The 19960-nt window shown below is 45.5% G+C and overlaps 1 protein-coding gene across 4 annotated transcripts; it reads right to left on the bottom strand.

Annotated features, from left to right (window-relative positions):
• Window positions 1-3380: 3380 nt before the first annotated feature.
• On the bottom strand, window positions 3381-19877 carry LOC122894319 (bcl-2-like protein 2). 4 transcript variants are annotated; one of them, XM_044231965.1, is made up of 7 exons: window positions 7710-8060; window positions 7216-7330; window positions 6430-6497; window positions 6037-6143; window positions 5502-5589; window positions 5261-5412; window positions 3381-4322 (listed from the first exon to the last, which is right to left on the bottom strand). In XM_044231965.1, the coding sequence occupies exons 1-7, from the start codon at window positions 8058-8060 to the stop codon at window positions 4283-4285; spliced, it is 921 nt and encodes a 306-aa protein (XP_044087900.1). In that variant the 3' UTR covers window positions 3381-4282. The 4 variants fall into 4 exon arrangements, with proteins under 4 accessions (XP_044087900.1, XP_044087903.1, XP_044087901.1 ...); XM_044231968.1 differs by lacking the exon at window positions 7710-8060 and adding an exon at window positions 7509-7570; XM_044231966.1 differs by lacking the exons at window positions 3381-4322; window positions 5261-5412; window positions 5502-5589; ... (2 more) ...; window positions 7216-7330; window positions 7710-8060 and adding exons at window positions 14937-17898; window positions 18488-18927; window positions 19406-19493; window positions 19791-19877.
• Between the last annotated feature and the right edge of the window lie 83 nt (window positions 19878-19960).

Below are 19960 nucleotides of genomic sequence, written 5' to 3' on the forward strand. Positions count from 1 at the left end.
AATACAAGATACCATATCCACTAGGATAGCTGTAATCAAAAAGATGGACAGTAATGAGTTTGATGAGGATGTGGAGAAACTGGAACCCTCATACACTACTGGTAGAAATGTCAAATGATGCAGTTGCTTTCGAAAATAGCCCAGCAGTTCCTCAAAAGGTTAAATGTGGCTTATTACCTGATAAGCTAGCAATTCCACTCCTAGGTATACACCTAAGAAAAATGAAAAGGTATGTTCACAGAAAATTGTGAATTGTAGCAGCACTGTCCCTAACAGTAAAAAAGGGAAAAATACAAAATGTCCATCAACTCACGGAGAACAAAAAGTGGTCAATCAAAACAAGGAGCTATTACCCAGCTACAAAAAGGAATGAAATACTGATACATGCTACAACATGGAATCTTGAAAACATGATGCTAAGGAAACCAGACACAAAAGGACACATATTGTATGACCCTATTTATATGAAATATCCAGAACAGGCAAAGTCAGAGAAACAGAAATTAAGAGTTGCTAGGAGGAGAAAAAATTAGGAGTGCTTGCTAATTGGTATAGGGTTCTTTTGGGGGTTATGAAAATGCTCTAAAATTAGGTAATGGTGATATATGGATATATATATATATGCATATATATGTTAATCACTACCATGTAAGTATATATGTTATGCTGAATACTACTGAATTGTACACTTAAAAAGTAAATTTTTATGGTATGTGAATTATATCTAACAACAAAATCCATACAGATTTCAGTGGTGGGCAAGTCAGAGTTATGGTATACTGACACTTTCCTTCAGCAAATAAAGTTAAAGTTCTTACTAAATGATTCTTTAACAAATGTTAGCACCCAAAACAGTGCCTAGCACTTGGTAAATAGTAAATATCTGTTGAATCAATGATTATAAGCACAAATAAAGGGAAAGAAGCATGAGAAATTAGCATTAGCAAAGTTGAAAGATGTTTTAAAATTAGATCACGATTGAAGAAAGGCTACTCATTTTAACCATACAGAAGAGCAAGCATTTTTTTGGGAAAAAAAGGATTTAAAATAAACAGCATTTTTCTGTATTGCTGATGTCCAGTCGGACAAATCCTATCCGAGAAAGTTGTGGGTTGTCTTCATTCATTTTTTATCACTCATAGTTCCTCTAAAGATCTTCGACTTAACTCCAGAAATCATGTAGACAGGCTCCCCCATCTCTTAAACACTTCCCTCCCCCATAATCCCAGTGAGACTAAGTTCATTCCAATCCCTTGGTTAAGAGGTGGCTCATCAGAGTGACCAAAGAATAAGCAATCCTTCCCAAGGAAGCAACTTTCCTTCCATGCCACTTCCTCTAAAATCACTAAGATAGAGGGAAAATCAGACCAGGTAAGGAAAGCAATCTGCTTCTTGAGGATAGGAACCAGCAGGTGCAGGATACAGGGAACTCCCAAGGGGAAGTAACACCTGAGCACCTACTAAATTATACAAAGGCACAATCCATGCCCTCAAGGAGTCTGCAATCCACTGGTGAAACAGAGATATAGTTGTTTTAATTATAAAGCCATGAAGTGCTAACAGAGATAGGAACAATTTGCCCTGAGAGAGTAATTCATTCATAACTAGGGAATGAAGGTTTACGTCTTTGGGGCTTGGCTTTACACCTTATGATTTTAACAGGGTAAATAGAATCCGCACATCATGATCAATACATGAAGTAAAATTCAACTGGAACGCACAGCGTACCAGCTATAGAGCAAGATGTGGCAGGGAAATGATCAGGATCAAATTGGGAAAGGGCTGGGACGCCAGGGTGGCTCAGTTGGTTGAGCGGCTGCCTTCGGCTCAGGTCATGATCCCAGCGTCCTGGGATGGAGTCCCACATCGGGCTCCTTGCTTGGCGGGAAGCCTGCTTCTCCCTCTGCCTCTGCCTGCCACTGTCTGCCTGTGCTTGCTCTCGCTTCTCTCTCTATGACAAATAAGTAAATAATCTTTAATTTGTAATGGCTGGTGGCAGAACAGGGCTTTTCTGGCAAAGCCAGAACCCAGAACCCACTTAAAAATATGGAGTTGCTGAAGCAGTTAAAACAGAATGGGAAGAATAGGGAGGATGCTGAGGAATAACTGGACATACAAAATGAAAAACAAATAAGGGTCAAAAAAATGATATTCGCCCTGTCCAAGATTCAACAATTTATAGGACTTTTTTAAAAAAGATAGCCATGATCGCTTCTCAGCCTTTTGGCTAAGATCAAGTGAAAAAAGATAGCCATGTAGTGCCCCCTGGTGGACAAAAGAGACCTTCCCACTTGTAAGGCACTAAGACTCCACACACTAATATGCACTAATATGCTCCCTGTTGTTCTAGCCAAGTTGATACTGAAACTATCCAGACTCCTACTAATCAGCCTCTGCAGAAATCTCCACATCCAGATTACAAGGCACTATTCTAGTTGAATCTAGTTTGAGAACAGACAGACCCCTGAATGCTTAACAAATGACGCCACAGGAGGTAGTATAACACATGAGCAAATGCTGAAGTAGTCAACACGGATTTGAGAATTCAGAATACAAAGCCATTTGAGAAATGGGGTAAGTCTTCATGGATATATAGAACACTCATTTCTTTAACCCAGGGTTACTGAAGAGAGCACCTGGATCAGAGACAACTGCAAAATATCCTGTGAACAGAAGTGAGTGATGTAGCAGAATACAAAAAGGTTTCGGTATTTAGAAATCTTGTCTGCAATGAACACTCGAGCAGGGCCTGGGGGACTATGTAGCACCCGAGAATTTTAAGACCAATCTTACGTAAGAATATAAACTGGAGAAATCTGGTTATTAATTGACCAAGTATTAAGCCTAAGGATACTAAATCAGTGAAAACCTATTAAGTCAATCTTAACAGTATGATTCAAAATGTTAGCTGAGCAGATTAAGTGGTCACCACATGGCTACACAAGTTTAGCTTAAGCCCTGCTATTGACAGTTAGCACAGTGCTGCCTTTTCCCCTCATTTTTTGAGCTTGCCTTGAGGTAAAGACAAGAAAAGCTACCCAGACCCCAAGCTAAGACTCCAGTGCTGTTGGTGTGGGTAATTCCTTTGCACGTAAGTTTAACCAGGAGTGCACACTGATACGCTACTAGAGCATAAGTTTAATCAGGAGTGCATACTGATACGCTACTAGATCACTCTCATCTGGCCATTCTTTCGCATCCCAGACTCATTCGGTGCACCTCTCAAATGCCAATCAGTCCCAACTAAACACACAATGTTCCTCTTGTAACTCCTACTCCTTAACTGGTAAGTGAGAACTTCCCCTCCACAACACCAGCACTTCCACAAAGGAGAATTAACAGCCATCTGGGATCTAAGAGAAAATAGGAAAACAGATAAATAATCCTTACACCCAAAAGGCCAAACAAATTTTTATTTTCAAAAACAACTTTATTCATGACACATATTAAAAAAAAACCTCCCACCCCCTGGAAATGAGCTAAAAAAATAAACAAAATCCACCTCCCACCTCCCTGTTCCCACTTCCTCCCATTCCCTCCAAATAAAAGGGAAAAAAAGGCAAAGGAAAACAAAACAAAACAAAAAACTGAAAAACAAAAAAACGCCCCAAAACCCCCCAAAACAAGGTAGTGCATTTCCCCAAGGGGTAGGGGAATTTACACTGGAGCCGCTGGGAGCGGAACGGAGATCTTCCGGCTACAGAAACCTGCAAAGAAAGACACTCAAAACAGAAAAAGAAACACAAAAGGAAACAAAAGAGATCACCAGGCAATCTGGAGGGGCAGGGAGCCGGAAAAGAGGGGTGGGGTGGGTGGCAGACCTGGCAGGACAAGAGCAGGTGGAGGGGACTGTGAAAGTTAGGGAGAAGATGGAGGGAAGGTAACAAGCAGAACAGTTTGGTGTCCTTCCAGAGCCCTGGGTAAAAAAACCCCTCCTACCACCCATGCCCACCTACCCTTGAGCAGCCCCCAAGGGGGTGAAGTGGGACAGGGAAACAAGGGGAGCAGCTTGCGCAGTTGAGACGTGTCCATGGCGAATCCCCAGAGTGAATGAGCAGCCCCCTGCCCCACTCCCTGGGCCTTCCCCTACTCCCCAAAGCAGGTCCCTCCTCAGCAGTTAGTTATGGGATTCTCCCCCCTTCCACAGTATATCTTTTTTTTAAAAAATATTTTTTTTTTCCATCAAGGTCATCTTCTGTTTTTCTTTTTTTTTTTTTAATTCTTTTTTTTTTTTCCTTCTTTCCTCTTTTTTTCCTCTCTCTCCTCCTAATACACACTTTTTTTAGTAAGGGGAATACCATGATGTCGCTCTAGCCCGGCCCCTGGAAGAAAGAAGGAGAGTTAGGTGTTAACATGATCACTTAGGAGTTCAGCACAAGCCCCTCCCCATGGGCCCTTGCCCCAGTTACAGTGCAGGGAATGGGGACCAAGATATTTCCAAGTATCCTAAAACTGACCCCACAATCCCAGAAATTGTGACACACCTGGCAAATGGGAAGGGGCAATTTAATAGAATACCTTGCCAGAGGCAAAAGAAAAAGTGTATCTGAGATAAAGGGGCAAGAAAATGGACTCATTATTTTTCCAGTTTCAGTTCTTCACAGCTCTTAAACCCCACGCCTTCACCATCAGATCCTCTCTAATTCCTGGGAGCAGATGAGTGAATCTTGTGAAAAGCCAAGGTCTATATGCCTATTCTGTCTATTTAAAGGCAGGGAGATGATAGTAAAGCAACATGGGCACCACTAGGCCCAGAGAGAAAAGTTAACCTTGCAAAACATTGGCTCAGTTAAAGAGTAAATATCTCAGTATCCTCCCACATGGCTGTTGAGGAGGATCAACTAGCCTCTGGCATTCTTCCAAGGGAGGTTCAATCTTCAACCCCTCCTTAACTCTGGGAAAAGTAGCAAATGTCCAAGCAGTGCCTTCACTACTCTGAGGTCGTTCTTCCTGGCCTGCTGTGTAAACACCTTCACTGCCACCAAGTCTCAAGGGGAAAAAAAAGGGCTGGGGGAAGAAGCATCTCTCAGAACAGAGTGGAGAGATCCAGCCCTTATCACCAATTCCTGCTCCAGAAAACGATGATGAGACTGGCCGCCTGGCCTGGCCTGCAACTACCTTCCTCACCCTGCACAGGCAGGAGACCAAGTCCCTGGAGACCAAGGGGAGGGTAAGTGAGGGAGGTTCCTCAGATCAGGAAAGAAGGAAACATACAGGGCTCATGGGAGGCGGGGGAGAGGAGCAGCCCATCTATCCTGACCTGTAGACGCGACCCCGGGGCCTGCTGTTAAAACCACTGTAGAATCGAGAGCGGGAACTGTTGTAGTTGGTGGTCCGGGCACGGTATCGGGCTCGTGGGAAACCCCGGTCTGTTGTGCTGATGCCTGGTCTGTTGGTTCGTTTTGGGATCACCTGAGAGTGAGGGATGTACAGCAGAAAGCCTCAGAATAGGCCTGGAGAGTTTACACAGAACCAGAACAGCAATGGGCAATGGGGCTTACCTTGATCTGTCTTCCTCTAAATAGGGACTCATCTAAGGCCAAAGAAGTCCTCACTGACTCTTTGTCTGAGAACTCTATATATGCAAACCTGAAAAAAATAATTTGTCATTTCATCTATCTGAAGTTACAAATAGCAGCTTATATGTCAAATCCAACTTGCAGGTATGCTCTGCTTGAGTAACGGCATAGCCACATTTTTAATTCTTTGTCAAAATTTTTTTAAACGGAAAACTTCAATCTAAATTTTCAGCTACTCTTGGAAAATTATAGAAGAGTTTACACAGGGCTGGATTTCCATATAGCAGAATCAGCTGGGGCTAAACAAAAGCTGCCCCTCCCTCTTCTAGTTCATGATCCCACCCACACTAACCTTCATCTTTATATGGTCTCCCATTTATGTGTAACCCGATATATACATTAAAGCCCCAACTTATAAGACGAACACCACATATTTTAACGTACTGCTCAATATAAAACATAATTTATCTATTTCTAAAATGTGATTAAAATGACCTCAATCTATTTCCCTTCTTACCCTTTAGGATGGCCACTAAATTTGTCACAGAGTATGGTAACACGGTTGACTGAACCACAGCCATGAAAGTGTGCTTCCAGCTCTTCTGCTGTTGCACCATAGTCCACCTGTGGGGGAGCAGAGGTGGTCATGTTTCACAGGTACCCTGCCTAGCCTCTAGGCTGGGCCACCCATCTACCCCAAGGCACATCAAATCTTGTTCTCTAAGAAACTAATCTTTTATCTTTCCAACCCCAGAGCCTCTGCTGGTCACCATTACCTTTTACCTCCTCCAAACCCTCCCAATACTCCCCAAATTCATCACCTATCCTTGAGATGTTCCTTTCAAGCCTCCTATTAAGCAACTCCCAAAACAAGAGCTTCCCCTACCCCAATGAGGACACTAATACATACATTGCCAACATAGATGGAACGGGCATCAGCCTCCATCTTCTCTTCAATGGACATGATCACTGGGCCAGCTTTGAAGAAAAAAAAGAATCAGGGTGAAAGCTGGTTTTCTATTTGACCAATTTTTGCACCACTACCACCACCAGCACTAGAGTAAAAAACAGATTTTAGTCTGTTCTGTTCCCTGCTGTATCCCTTAACAAGAATACTGTTTAGCACACAATAGGTACTCACTGAACATTTGACAAATCAAGCAACAGATTAACACACTCTTAAAAATCAGAGAAAATGGTATAGGAATTCCCTCCTGCCCCCAAATCAAGTCCCTGTTGAAAAGCTTTGACTGAAATCATGTGAAAAGTGAACAAAATCAAGGGAACCCAAACTCAACATTTCTAGATTTATTAAAGGGAATGCCCCCCCACCCCCCTGCAGTCGAGCAGTTTCTCTTAGAACTCCTAACTAAAGGGTCTCCAACTAAAGAAAGAACTGTGAGACTTGAAGGTCAAATGCCAGTTGGCAACCTCACAAAGAGTAGAGGCAGACTAAAGAACAAAGAAGAACACATTTGTTAAAAGGACAAAGAAAGGCACAAGATCACCATCATTAAAATGTAGGTTTTTGCCTCGCTAAGGTCAGAGAAACACACAATGGACTATGACCGCACCACCTGCCCAGTAATTGCTCAGACAAGCAGCTCCAAGGTCCCGAGCATCCAATTCCACACAACCCGTGCTCGCACAACCCTTCCGAGGACCCGGGCTCCGCGTGCAACCGCCAGTTACTCACCATTGCCTGGAGGTGGACTCATATTCATCTGTTTCTCTACCTCGTTCTGTAGCTCCTTTAGCTTCTCAGCTTCTTCCTCCATCTCCCTGACTCGAGCTTTGATCGCTTCCAGCTCCTACAATGAGTGGAGAGGGTATGGAGAAGAGCTTAAGAGGAACCAACGCAGGGGCTCTGCCCTGCTCTCCGTCCGAGCGCGGCCCAAACCATGCTCGGCCATTTCCCTCGCCCCACATGCGGGTCACGATGAAAGGAAAAAAAAAAAAAAAAAAAAAAAAAAAAAAAAAGCAAACTACCTTCTCTAGAACAGCACTAGGCACCCATAACGCCCGAATCAACCCGGCTGGGCCCCTTCTGGCGGTCGAGGATCCGTTCCCGGCCCTGCCCCAGCCACGTTATTCCCCGCCCACCCCCACCCCCCGCCTGCCTCCCGCTCGCCCGAGCTCTGGGCCTCCCGTGACACGGCCGGGCCTGCTCGCTCGCCCTTTTTCCCTCACCGGGTCCTCAATGGCGCCGTCCCCCGGGTCACCCTCGACCAGTCCCGGCTCCTCCTCCTCCTCCTGGCTGCCGGGGGCTCCCGAGCCAGGCCCAGGGCCCGGAGCTCCCGGGGGGGCGCGGGGCCGGGGCGGCTCCTCTTCGGGCTCGGGCTCCGGCTCGGGCTCCAGCAGCAGCTCCTCAGGCTCCAGTTCCTCAGACTCCAGGCCGTTCCCGTAGTCCCCTGCGCCCCCCGGGGCCCCCTCCCCGGCCTCCCCACCGGCCCCGGGCACAAGATGGCGCCGCCGCCCCGGCCCGGAGCCCCGACCGCCCGCAGCCCCCGCTGCTGCTGCCGCCGCCGCCGCCGCCGCCATCGCCGCTCAGACTGGGGCCCGCCGCCCGGCGATTGGAGAACTGCGCCGGGCACGCCGAGGATTCATTAGTCTAACAGCCTGCCCGTCATCACGAGCTAGGACTCCATTGGGGAATATTACTTGGCAGTCATACAAGACCCCACCCCCAAGGCGGGATATTGCGGCAAATTCTCAAATCCCGGTAGGGGAACTGGCCTGTCAGTCAACATACGTCCCACCTCCTCCCAAGGCCTTAGGTAACAATACCGCCACGCTGTGACGACATTCTTGCTTCCCCCACCGCCTCAAGGCGGGTCCGCGAAGTATGTGACGCTCGGTGATTGGCCGCTGGTTAGACGAAGGGAGAGGGCCAATCTTCCGATCGCCTCGCCGCAATGGCCGTCTCAGATGCCCATTGGCTCGTGAGATTCGAAGGGCTAACACCCGTTTCATGACAGGTGAACCTTGCCCCGCAACGGACCGCCAGGCTTCCAGCAATGGAAACCCGAGGTCACATGACTAGTCCTCAGGGGCGCCGCCATCTTGACACTACTGGGTGCCAACTAGAGAGCTGTTGGAAAGCGGAGGACAGAAACATTGAGGTGGTTTCTGGAAACTGGTTTGCTGACCAGGAGAAGGACCAGTAGATGGAATGTTGCTGGAAATGGAGGTTCTGAATGGAGCTCTCCAGTAAGGACCTTACTTTTCCCATCGAAGTTATTGGTACCAACATCCATGGGGTCTCCCAAACCGGAAAGCAGGGAGAAATCCTTACTCCACAGCTACCAGTCCTATCTGAATGTCTTCCTTTCACAGGCATACTTTCCAAGCCCTCTGCTTATGCCGTTGTTTCAGCTTGTTTGTTGGACTGTTTGCTACAGCTCCCTAACAGGTCTTGCAGATTATCGTGTCACTGTTCCACCACTACCAGACTGAGCTGGCTCCTCTTTGCTAGCCAGGTAAAAGTAAAACTCTACCGTGGCCTTAGAGACCTCAGGGCCAGGTCACTTCACAAATGTAATTTCTACAGTCCTCATCCCAGGTGGTTTACCTGCATCCGGCTCTGTGCCTCTGTACACGCAGTCCCTTTTCAACCAGACCACTGCAAACCTCAGCATCACCTCTGGTGCAAAACCTTCCGCGAGCCTCCTATCCCTTCCATGACAAGCAGGCCTACCTCCACTGGGTGCTTAATCATTTTGTCCTGCATTGTGAATTTGAAGATGAGAGGCTGGATCCTATTTACATGTGCAGCTCCACTGTGGGCCAATATGCTTTGCACATAGTAGGTGTCAATAATGTTTGCATTGATTGAGATCTGGGTGCCACCCTCATTCTTCAACACTTTCCCAGCCCTCAAACTCTCCTGACCGCAGAGGAATTTCCCCTCTGAGATTACCTGTGGGACCTAGTCCTGGAAAGTAGGGTTGCCATATTATAGTAGTGATATTACACATTTTTTTAAAAAGGAAGGAACGGCAGTGCTAAGTTTGCAAGAGGGTTATTTGTAGCCAGACCAAGCTAGGGCTTTACAACCAGATTCAAATGAGCCCAACCAAATTAGACAACCCCAACAGGATGTGTATGGCTGGGGTAGGGAGACTGACAAGAGGAGATCCCTGTCAGCCAACCAAAAAGTCATAAGCTTCTCAGTATACCCCACTCTTCCCCTCACCGTCAGGTTTTCTCACAAATCCTTACCTCAGGAACAGGGGGATTCAAAGCAGAGTCATAGTCACTTAAAATTTCACTGAAAATTAATTCAGCAGCCATCTCAGCTCCAGTGGTCTGGGAGAACTAACTTGAGCATGGAAGACAAGCTCTGAAAGACTGGGGGGGGTTAATGGGGAAAAAAAGATTTTCTACTAATCCTAATCTAATCAAGATTTTTTGTTTTATTGGCACCTGGTTTAAACTAATCAAGCCAATCAAGGGAAATGGGATTTTTTTATAATGCCTCCAGTTCCTATTTTTGTTGAGTACTTGATTTTGTAACATGCACAATCCTAGACTCATTATATTATCTCATTGAATTCTCACAAATCTATGAAGCAAATATTTCCAAAACTATAACCTTTTTTAGGGATGAAGAAAGAGTGAAGTAAACTGCACAAGTCATGGAACTAATTAAAGGTGAGCATAGGAGAAAAAAAAAAGTTAGCCGGGAACTCAGAGCTTTCAAAGCTTGGATCAAAATTATAAAAGGTCTGCTTTGATACACAAAGATTACATTATATATGATGCTGAAATTGGAAAAAAGACTAAATTCCAATAACAAATGATTAGACAGACTCTAATTATATCTAAAGATTATGCACTTATTAAAAGGGATACATATAGCATGTAATAACATGCAAAAATAATTTTTGTTAGGCCAAAGATGTAGAGTGTAAGATTGTATATGAAATATGATATGATATGAAATAAGATTATTTTTTAAAAAGATAACTTGGACATGGGGAGAAAAGGGAGCAAGAACCAGTTAGATCCTTTCTTTGGTAATATTTACTAAAAGATTCCAAACTTTTGAGATTCTTAACCCAGTGATTGTATTTCTTACACTCTGCTCTAAAGAAATAATCTAAAAACTGGATAAACATTTGAGAATGAAGATATTCATCAAAGTGAAAAGATGTAAGCAATTTGAATGTTCAAGTGGGCACATTCAGGAAAATTATTATATACACGTAGGTATAATTTTATACAGTCATTTTGCCTTCGAAATATTTTTAATGACAAGGACAAACTGTGCAATCGAACTGTAAGCAGTATTTAGTATAGAAAATTGTATATACAGGGGCGTCTGGGTGGCTCAGTGAGTTAAGCCTCTGCCTTTGGCTCAGGTCATGATCTCAGGGTCCTGGGATTGAGCCCCACATTGGGCTCTCTGCTTAGCAGGGAGCCTGTTTCCCCCTCTCTCTTTGCCTGCCTCTCTGCCTTACTTGTGATCTCTCTCTCTGTCAAGTGAATAAATAAAATCTTAAAAAAAAAAATCAAAACTGTATATACAGTATGATCCTAAAATAGAAACACAGATAGAAGGTGGGAAAGAAATATGCCAAAATGTTAACAGTGGTACTTTCTGAGTAGGATTATACTTAATTTATACTTTTCCATGTTCTATAATTTTTCCACAATATATCATTTTTATTTAAAATTAACCTTCCAACTTCCAAACTTACCCTCGTAAGCATGATTACTTTTAAAGATACATTTAAAAAGGTATTTGGAGACTTGTAAAGTAAGATACTTCCCTATTAGACTGTAAACTGCAAAAGGCAAGGACATCATCTTAATTATATTTGTATTCCCGTTGCCCATCACCATGTGCCCAATAAACGCTAACTGAATAATCTTCCATAATAATTTTAATACCTTGCCCATTCTTGATTAATAGAAAACATCAAAGAAATAAGTTTCTAAGAATGAATTTGTAAGAAATTAGATGTAATGATGTGAAATTTCCCCGTCATGAGTATGATTTTCCTTCAGTAATAACCTCTCAATAGAATCCATGGAGTTTCAGGAAAACTAAAACTCAGTGATGTTGTGCCCGAGGAGGAAAAATGTGTTAATGGAAGTGAATGGTTAGTGGACTTAAGAAAAGGAGAATTAAATCGGTTAAAAATGGATGAGGACACCTCCAGTTCTGTCCAAAAGGAAAAGCCATCTCACTAAACTACATAAATACCTGGCTCCTTGGTAGTTTCATCCCTATTTTTAACTCTTGCTCTTTTTGCCTGCTATAATAATTCTCTATAATCTAGAACTGCATTGTTTAATATGGTACCCACTCATCACATGTGGTTTGAGCACTTGAAACATGAGTATTCTGACTTGAGATGCACTGGAAGTGTCAAATATACACTAAATTTCAAAGACTTAGTATGAAAAAGCAACTGTAAAATAAATTAATAGCTGTAATATTAATTATAGACAGAAATTATAGTAATTTTTATATACTGGCCTAAGTAAAATATTATTAAAATTAGTTTCATACCCATTTCTCTTGCTTTTCTGAAGAGGCTGCTAGAAAATATAAAACTACATATATGGCTTACATTATATTTCTGTTGGACAGTACTGATATAGAAGATTGAAGCCTTGATCATTTACTCACCTCTCCTGTGAAGTGGACTCCAGTAATTTTCTTTGTTGTTTTTTGAGGGGGCTGAGCCCACCTCGGGGCTTGAACTCACAACCCTTGATGGAGAACTGAGCTGAGATCAACAGTTGGATGCCCAACTGACTGAGCCATCCAAGTGCCCCAACTCCAATTATTTTCTAATGTAAAGTCTAGCCTTGCCTACCTTAACTCCCTAGGTCTGTCATTGCAGGGAAGTGAGGTGTCCATTTAAATGAGAAAGAACCTCCATTGGGCTGCTTATTTTCCATTCTGCTTGGTTAACTTCTTAACAACTTTGTATCTGGAAAACTTGTTTTAACATACTGTACCAGAAATATGTGTTCTTTACGAAAAGACCAGAAAATATTGACAGTAAAAAGAACAAAATAGGTGCACCTGGGTGGCTCAGTGGGTTAAGCCTCTGCCTTCGGCTCAGGTCATGATATCAGGGTCCTAGGATCCAGCCCGCATCGGGTTCTCTGCTCGGCGGGAGCCTGCTTCCCTCTCTCTCTCTCTGCCTGCCTCTCTGCCTACTTGTGATCCGTCTGACAAATAAATAAATAAAAGCTTTAAAAAAAAAAAAAAGAACAAAATAAAATCACCAGTAAAATCCAACACCCAGTGATAATCACTAGTGATATTTTGGCATATACCCTCCCTGAGATTTTCAATACATAAATACATATATAGTTCTGTGTGTGCACGCATGCGTGTGCGCACACACATACACACATTTATATACTTATTTTAGCAAACTTGGATCATACTGTATATATTTTCTTTTTTTTGACAAGTGAGAAACATCTTTCCGTATTGATAAAAATATTTTTCCAATTTCATTTTCCATGACTTTTCTCAAAAAAGTCACCTTAGAAATGAGGGCTTCCCTGACTATTCTATTTAACAATGAAATCTGTACTTACAACTTCCCAATTCCATGCTAATGAATTCTTTTCCTTCATAGCATTTACCATCTCATAACATGAAATGTCATGTTAATGAATATTGTGAGATGAATTTATTTATTTTTGTTTGCTTCCCTTATTAGAATGTAAGGAACATGAGGGCAGAACTTTGCGTCTGTGCCCTTCTCTATCTCAGTGCCTAGAACTGTGCTTAGCATACAGAAGAGGCTTGAATATTTGCTGCATGAATGAATGATTCAATCAGTGAAGAACTATAGAAATTTCCATTACATTTCATTTTCTCATTAATTTTTAAAATAGTCTTAATTTATTTATGTCACACCTATATCCATTTAAGGCAGCTTTTTAAAGTTTTCAAAGGATCCGCTCTTAAGAAGAAACACAGAATGTCTATAATTCATCTAGTTGCTAGAAACTAACTAAATGTTGCCCCACTTTTATCAAAAGTACCATCTGGAGGAATGACACTCATGAAGAAATGTCTGAAGGGTAAACAATCCATCTATCCATTCAGATAGTATGAAATTTAGCCCTATACTGAAGCATCATAGGATATCTTTGGGCTAAATTGTGATAACCCTCATTAAACAAGCTTAGGACCTACTGAATCCCCATTTGGTGTTTCTATGAGAAATACTGGTGCAAAACTCAGCATCATATTTACTGTCAGGTATTATGGAGGGTGATATCCTCTATTTCATCTCAGAATAGCCACAGAAGTTTTTGCCCATCTTAAGGAACTGATAGGCTTTTCTAAATCCCAACAGGAACGTGAATCTTGTTGTGTTTTCCAATTTACCGTAGCTGCTAAGAAAGTTCAAGGCCGAATTCATAGCTTAGCTTTAGTATTCCGAAATACTAATTATAGAATGCTTTTCTGTACATTAATTTTCCCTTTGCTGCCATCTTATTTCAATTTACCCTTTACATCTGCTTTAAAAACCCATATTTGCCCATTTTGTCTTTTGTGTATTATAGTAAGATGTTGCAAATGCTTTTTGGAAGGAACTAGTCAAATACAAATCAATCATTAATTCAGTCACACTACGGTGGAGATGAATGCTCTCATCGCCTGATAATATTAACTACTAAGAGCATCTAATTCTCTTTCCCCTAATGCCATGTTCACCAAGCCACTCTCAGATTTTAATATGGCTTGCCCTGTTGATTTTCTATAGAGAGAGGATGGAAACTCTCCTCTGAGCAGTATACTTCTAACTACAATTTAACACATAAACCCAAATGCAATTTAATTGCACCGGATTATAAAAAGACAAGAAATTCCTGCTTATAATTTGAAATTAGGATCATTATTCCTGTCAGACATGATTTTGATGTGGTTCTAGACTAGAAGTAGAGGAGGGGCTGAATAATTTCTGTAGATTCCAACCACTTTAGCTGTTTGCATTAAAATGGCTGAAACCAATTATCTCAGGGGCCAGGAAAGGAAGCAGGGGCTCCATTTTTGCCAGAAGTAGGCAGCAGGGAACTGGGGAGAAATGCTCATTATCATCAGAGGCTGAACCACAACTGGGGACGTGATTACCATCACACAAAGCTTTGGGGTAACTTTTCTTTGTTTTGGTTTGTTTTCATTTGTAGCCATCCCAAAGTACTGTAGACACACACCCTCTTAAAATTTGGGTTGGCACAGATGGAGTTCTTGGCTTTGGGCATTTGGAAAGGGTTGGGAGATGGGGGAGGGGAGAACAACTCTGATTTTCTTTTCTTTCCGAAACCCCTGTTACCCTAGTTCTTGCCCTTAACAAGGTCATGAAGAGATGATTAGATCAAGAAATGTCCTGACACCAGGCTACAGAGTGTAGAAGTCACAAACCCTGCTCAGTCCTTCTCATTAAACTTCTGGGCTTTATTTATTTTTTTTTAATACGACCATTACATATTACACAAAAATAAAAGTCAAATGAACTTGGTATTTATAAATTATTAAATAAAAATACAGGAATATATATTTATATTTATAGAGCTCTTTCTTTTCTTCTAAACTAACCAAATCTGTTCTCCCGCCATTTTATGATTTAAAAAAGTAAAATAGTATATACCCTAGAATAAGTGGGGAGTGGGATTAATAATTGCAGGACCTAGTTGCCCTACTTCTGCTCCTTCCTTGGCCTAAGCAAAGTCCCTATTTGTCCCTTTGGGCTCCAGAAAGCAAGAAACGCCCTCTCCACCTATTTAATCTCTGAAAAATGGCAGTTAGATTTATTTCCCTTATTTTTAAAAAAATGAAATAGATTTAAAAATTGGGAGCCATACTCAGCCTTCCTGGCCAAGAGCTAATCCCAAGGAACTATATGGCTCTAGAAGAGAGTCTCTAGTTTTCCCTGACAGAAGAGTCTCTGGGGTTTCCATTGCCCCTCAAGCTAAAAAGGACAGGACAGATCAAAACTGCCCATTCTGGTCCCAGGCAAGCTACGCTTCTGGGAATCCAAGCCCTTTCCCCTTTCAGAAAACAACCTCTCCTTCCACCCAGGTGTGAAGGCCTCAGAGCAGGGCATTGTGGTTACCTGACCATGGTCCCTGCTGCTCAGGTTTGCTAACGCCCCCAGCAGAGCTAACAAGGATAGGTGTCCTGTGGTAGAGGGGAGGGTGAAGAGTCTGCCCCAAAACCTGGGGGAGCGCGGACTCCAATTTGGAGCTGATGGTCTAGTCAGTGGTTTTCCAACTTTTTTTTCAGCAGCAAACCCCTTAATGCAAATAAAATCTTACCCTGAACCCCGATATGTAAGACAGCTACAAGGGGAGCTATTCTGTTTGAGGACATGTAGCCCAGCCTGCTTAGCACCCCCTCTTCACCTCCCCAAGGACTCCTGAGGCAACCTCTAGGAAACTTCAGGGCTCTGCCAAGCAGTCTGAAAACCACTGGTCTAGTTTGTCCTGAGCAAGCCAGAGACCCCACCCCCACCCCAACTGCCTGCCACAGACCAGCTCTGAGTTTCTGGTGTCAGCACACTCACAACAGACCAAGTGGCGCATGCAGTCTACCACATCCCCTATAAATACCATTAAAAAGTGCAGCCCTCTCTCAAAAGCAAAAGTCTGGGCTAAACACCTGAGGCCGATTTTGGTCCCACATTCTTGTGAGTACAACTATGTTGCCACATTCCGGGACCAAGCGAAAATCTCCAAGAAGAGTCAACCACGGTCTAGCTAAGCTGATCAGTGCTCGGGATTAAGGGCAGGCTTCTAGAGCACTGTGTCTGCAGTTAGCATTGGAGAGCAGCAATTCTAGCACCTTGGGAAGTGCAGCAGTGAGGTCTGGCTCAGGACATGCATCTGGAGTGAAATCATTTCTCTCTCAAAGGAAAAAGCTATCATCTGAATCTGTTCTAGAGGACCGTGAGCTCTAAAGTTAATGTCCTCAGACTCTGAGGTACAGACAAGTAATACCCATGCAAACAGCGTGGCTTCAAAGAAAACAGAAATGCTTCTAGGTCATGGTAGGTACTCTAGAACCCGTACACCTGGCCCTGGATAAAGCAGCACCAAAGCCCACTACATGGCATAGGCCCATCACGGAGTACAGGTCACCCTCACACCTATGGGGTTCAGAGCTGGAATGTTCCTCTCAAGACATCAGCAATCTCACTGAGACACAGTGCAGGACCCAGACTGCACTCTAGATCAGTATTTACCTCCACACACTCCAAAGGAAAACCAGAGTCCCAATTTAAAGTCTAAGGTTTGGGTACAGAAGGTCCCGAGACACAGAACACTTTGGGCACCAGTGTGCCCTGGTGGCAGCAGAGGGTGGCAGATAGGTCCAGGCCTCCTCCCCTGTTGCTGCCCCACCCCCCACCCCCCAGGCCATTGCAGGCTCTGCAGCCCTGTCTTCTGTTCAGAGCCCAGGAAGCAGCAGCAAGTACATGATGCGCAAGGAATGGGGATGGTGAAGCAACAGGCCAGCTACAGAACTTCTCTTCTCTCCAGAGGCCTGCTAATGACTTTCTGCCAGAAAGTGCCCAAAGCCCTCTTCTGGATACAGTGTTTCTCCCACAGCCTTGAGGCCTCAGGACAAGGAGAGGCAGGGAGGAGAGGGTTGGGAGAAGGGGCAGAGAATGGCCCCTTGTTCTTGCCACTCCCCAAAAGAGAAGTTTTCTCCTTGAATGCGGCCACCAACAGGTTAGACAAGCAGCCCAGCATGCACACGAGCATGCGTGCACATGCACAAGCGTGTCCAAGCAGCCCGCCATCACAGCCACCTCTCCCTATCACCTGACAAACTCAAGCTTCCATTTCAAAGGGATGTGCCTTCTGTGTTTTCCCCAAATCCCACTTAACCAAAGGAGAAACAACCCCTTGTGCAAGTTGACCTTCCTCAGGGCTATATATGAAGTGCAAGGTGTAGCTTTGTGTGCCTATACCCCAGACATGATCCCTCCCACCTTTGCCAACCCTGGAATGACTTTATCTCCTGGCCCCCAAATACTTCCCCAATACATTCCCTAATATCTCCAGCTCCTCCTTCCAGCTGCCTGCCTGGCACACACAGCTCCTTCACACAGTACCCTGCCCCCTCCCATCCCCATTCCATTCCGGTCCATTCATCCCACTTCTTCCAAGGGCATTTCTCTTGTTCTGTTCCTGCTCTCGTGTCCCCCCAGCCACACCTAGCCCCACCTGACCCTAGACTTTCTCACTTGCTAGCAAAAAAGGCCCCTACAGTTACCAGGGCCCCCAGTGCCACGGCCCCTGTCAGCACTGTCCTCACTGAGGCCCAGTTCCCCTCCCGCAGACGCCGCGCCTCCTCCAGGGCCCCGTCCCCGTATAGAGCTGTGAACTCCGCCTGTGGGAGAGAAGGGAAGTAGGAGAGAAAGAAGGAGAAAGGGATATCAGGAGAGGAAAGAGTGGAGGAAAGAGGAGAGGAAGAGTTCCAGTTCCATCCACTGCAAACACTACCCCATACCCAGCTCCTTTCCAGCCAAAGTTCTACTGGCTGCAATCCCCCGTCATCCCCCATGAGCGCCTGGCTCATTGGCCCTCTCTGCCTCAAGTGAATGCCAGCCTCTCCCGGGCCGAAATTTTTGCTCCGAACTGGCATCCTTTGCCAAGGCCTTCCTGACCACCACCCATGCCTGACAACCCCTGCCCCCCACCCATGTCACATACTCTGGTGTAAAAAGTCCCCAACAGCTGGATGCCATTTCCCTGCAGGCACTGTGTACTCTGTCCTCTGCTATGGACCATGAGCCCATCCAATGATGACTGCCTGGCAGCCCTGGAGTGCAGAGTCCAGCATGACACCCATAGTGAGGGCATCTGGTGCCACCCAAAAAGGGAGACTCAGCCCCCAGCCTCAAGCCAGAGCCCCATCTTCCCTCTGGAGACCAGCTTTGCAGAGGAGTGTGCAGGGCAGCAACTGAGAAGCTTCTTACCCAGCCCCCACTGCTGTGGATCCAGTCGGCCAGCCGCGTCTCCAGGTAGGCCACCATCCACTCTTGCACTTGGCCCACAAGTGGCTCCATCTCTTTGTTGACACTCTCAGCACACAGTGCGGCTCCAAAGACAAAGAAGGCCACAAGGCGGCCCCAGTTGGGGCCCCCTTGGAAGAGTTCGTCAGAGACCTGGGTGAAGCGCTGCTGGGCCGAGCCTGGGGTCACATGCAGCTGGGCTGCCAAATCAGAGAAGGTACGCCGGAAGCGGGTCTCAAACTCATCTCCAGCTGCCCGCATGGCTTGGTGCAGTGGGTCAGCTGCTGGGCCCTCCCCAGGGCCAGCTCCACAAACATAACCCTTCTGCCTCAGCTTATAGCCTACAAAGTCTGCCACTAGAGCCCGTGTGTCTGGGGCTGAGGCCGGGGTCGCCATCCGGGCGGCTGTAAGAGTCAAGGATGAAAGACTGGCGTGAATACATGGTTGGAGAGCCAGAAGGGGTGCTTCAGGCTTGGCCAACCCAGTGAGCCGGGGAGAGAGGTGGGAGGAAACGCTCAGAGACCACTGGGCAGGGAGGGGCAAGAACACGGGAACTAAGTCAAGGTGAGAGGACAGGGCATGAGGGGGCTGGCCATTAAATTCGTAATATGCCACATTAAATGCATAACAAGTAAATTTTATTTTTTTAAAATACTTTAGATTCTTTCCATAATAGGAGAATGCTAGCTCTGTAACACCCCCCTACAAACCCCCTTTCCACAATACACACCTTTTTGGCTTAAGGAAGGGGCTCAGTACCTCCCCAGAGGGAAGATGTGAAGATGCTGGCCAAGGCACAAGATGGGGGAGGAGACAGGGGCTGAAGGGAAAGGTGGGAGAAGCAAAGGGCTGCCCGGGACAGAGAAGGAAGGGGACACTCACCCAGCCTGGATGGCAGCTCTTAGGACCCAGCGCTGGTGGCAAGGAGCCCCCAGCTGGGGCCTTTCATCCTCCTGGCCAGCGTGGAGCCCTGGGAAGGGGAGGGGGAGAGCAGAGCTAGGCTGGGAAGGCCAGGGATCTGGGTCTGGACTGAGAAGGCTGGGGTTACAGCTTCCCGGACCGGCCCCTGCCCCCAGCATTCTACCAGCTGTGTGGCCGAATCCATGTTTAATGACTGTCCTCCCGGAAAACCCAGGGCCAAGGGCTTCCTGCCGACACCATCTCTACTCCCGGCTCCCCCCAGTGCAGTCCAAGAGCCCAGCTCCTCCTTCACCCCCACCCTCAGCAAGTCTCCAACCCCGCCTGCCTGCCAGGTTAGGGATCTCACGGGTCAGGCCGCTGCCAGGATCCGGGCCGTTTCCTGGTGCAGGAGCTGGGAGGGAGGGAGAGAGGGAGGAAGGGAGGGAAGGAAGGAGGGAGGAGAAGGGGGGGGGTGGGAGGGAGGGCCCGGCGCCGGGTGATGATGGGGCCCAGAGATGCGTCCAGAGAGAGGGGCGG

Source organism: Neovison vison, chromosome 13, assembly GCF_020171115.1.
Source record: "Neovison vison isolate M4711 chromosome 13, ASM_NN_V1, whole genome shotgun sequence".
NCBI lineage: Eukaryota > Metazoa > Chordata > Mammalia > Carnivora > Mustelidae > Neogale > Neogale vison.

Excerpts from the sequence above, each read along its gene's own strand:
- LOC122894319 (XM_044231965.1), bottom strand. The coding sequence starts at position 8,060 with ATGGCGGCGGCGGCGGCGGCGGCAGCAGCAGCGGGGGCTGCGGGCGGT. Across the intron at positions 7,331-7,709 it reads ACGGCGCCATTGAGGACCCG|GAGCTGGAAGCGATCAAAGC; the intron begins GTGAGGGAAAAA and ends CACTCATTGTAG. Across the intron at positions 6,144-6,429 it reads GTTCCATCTATGTTGGCAAT|GTGGACTATGGTGCAACAGC; the intron begins GTATGTATTAGT and ends GCTCCCCCACAG.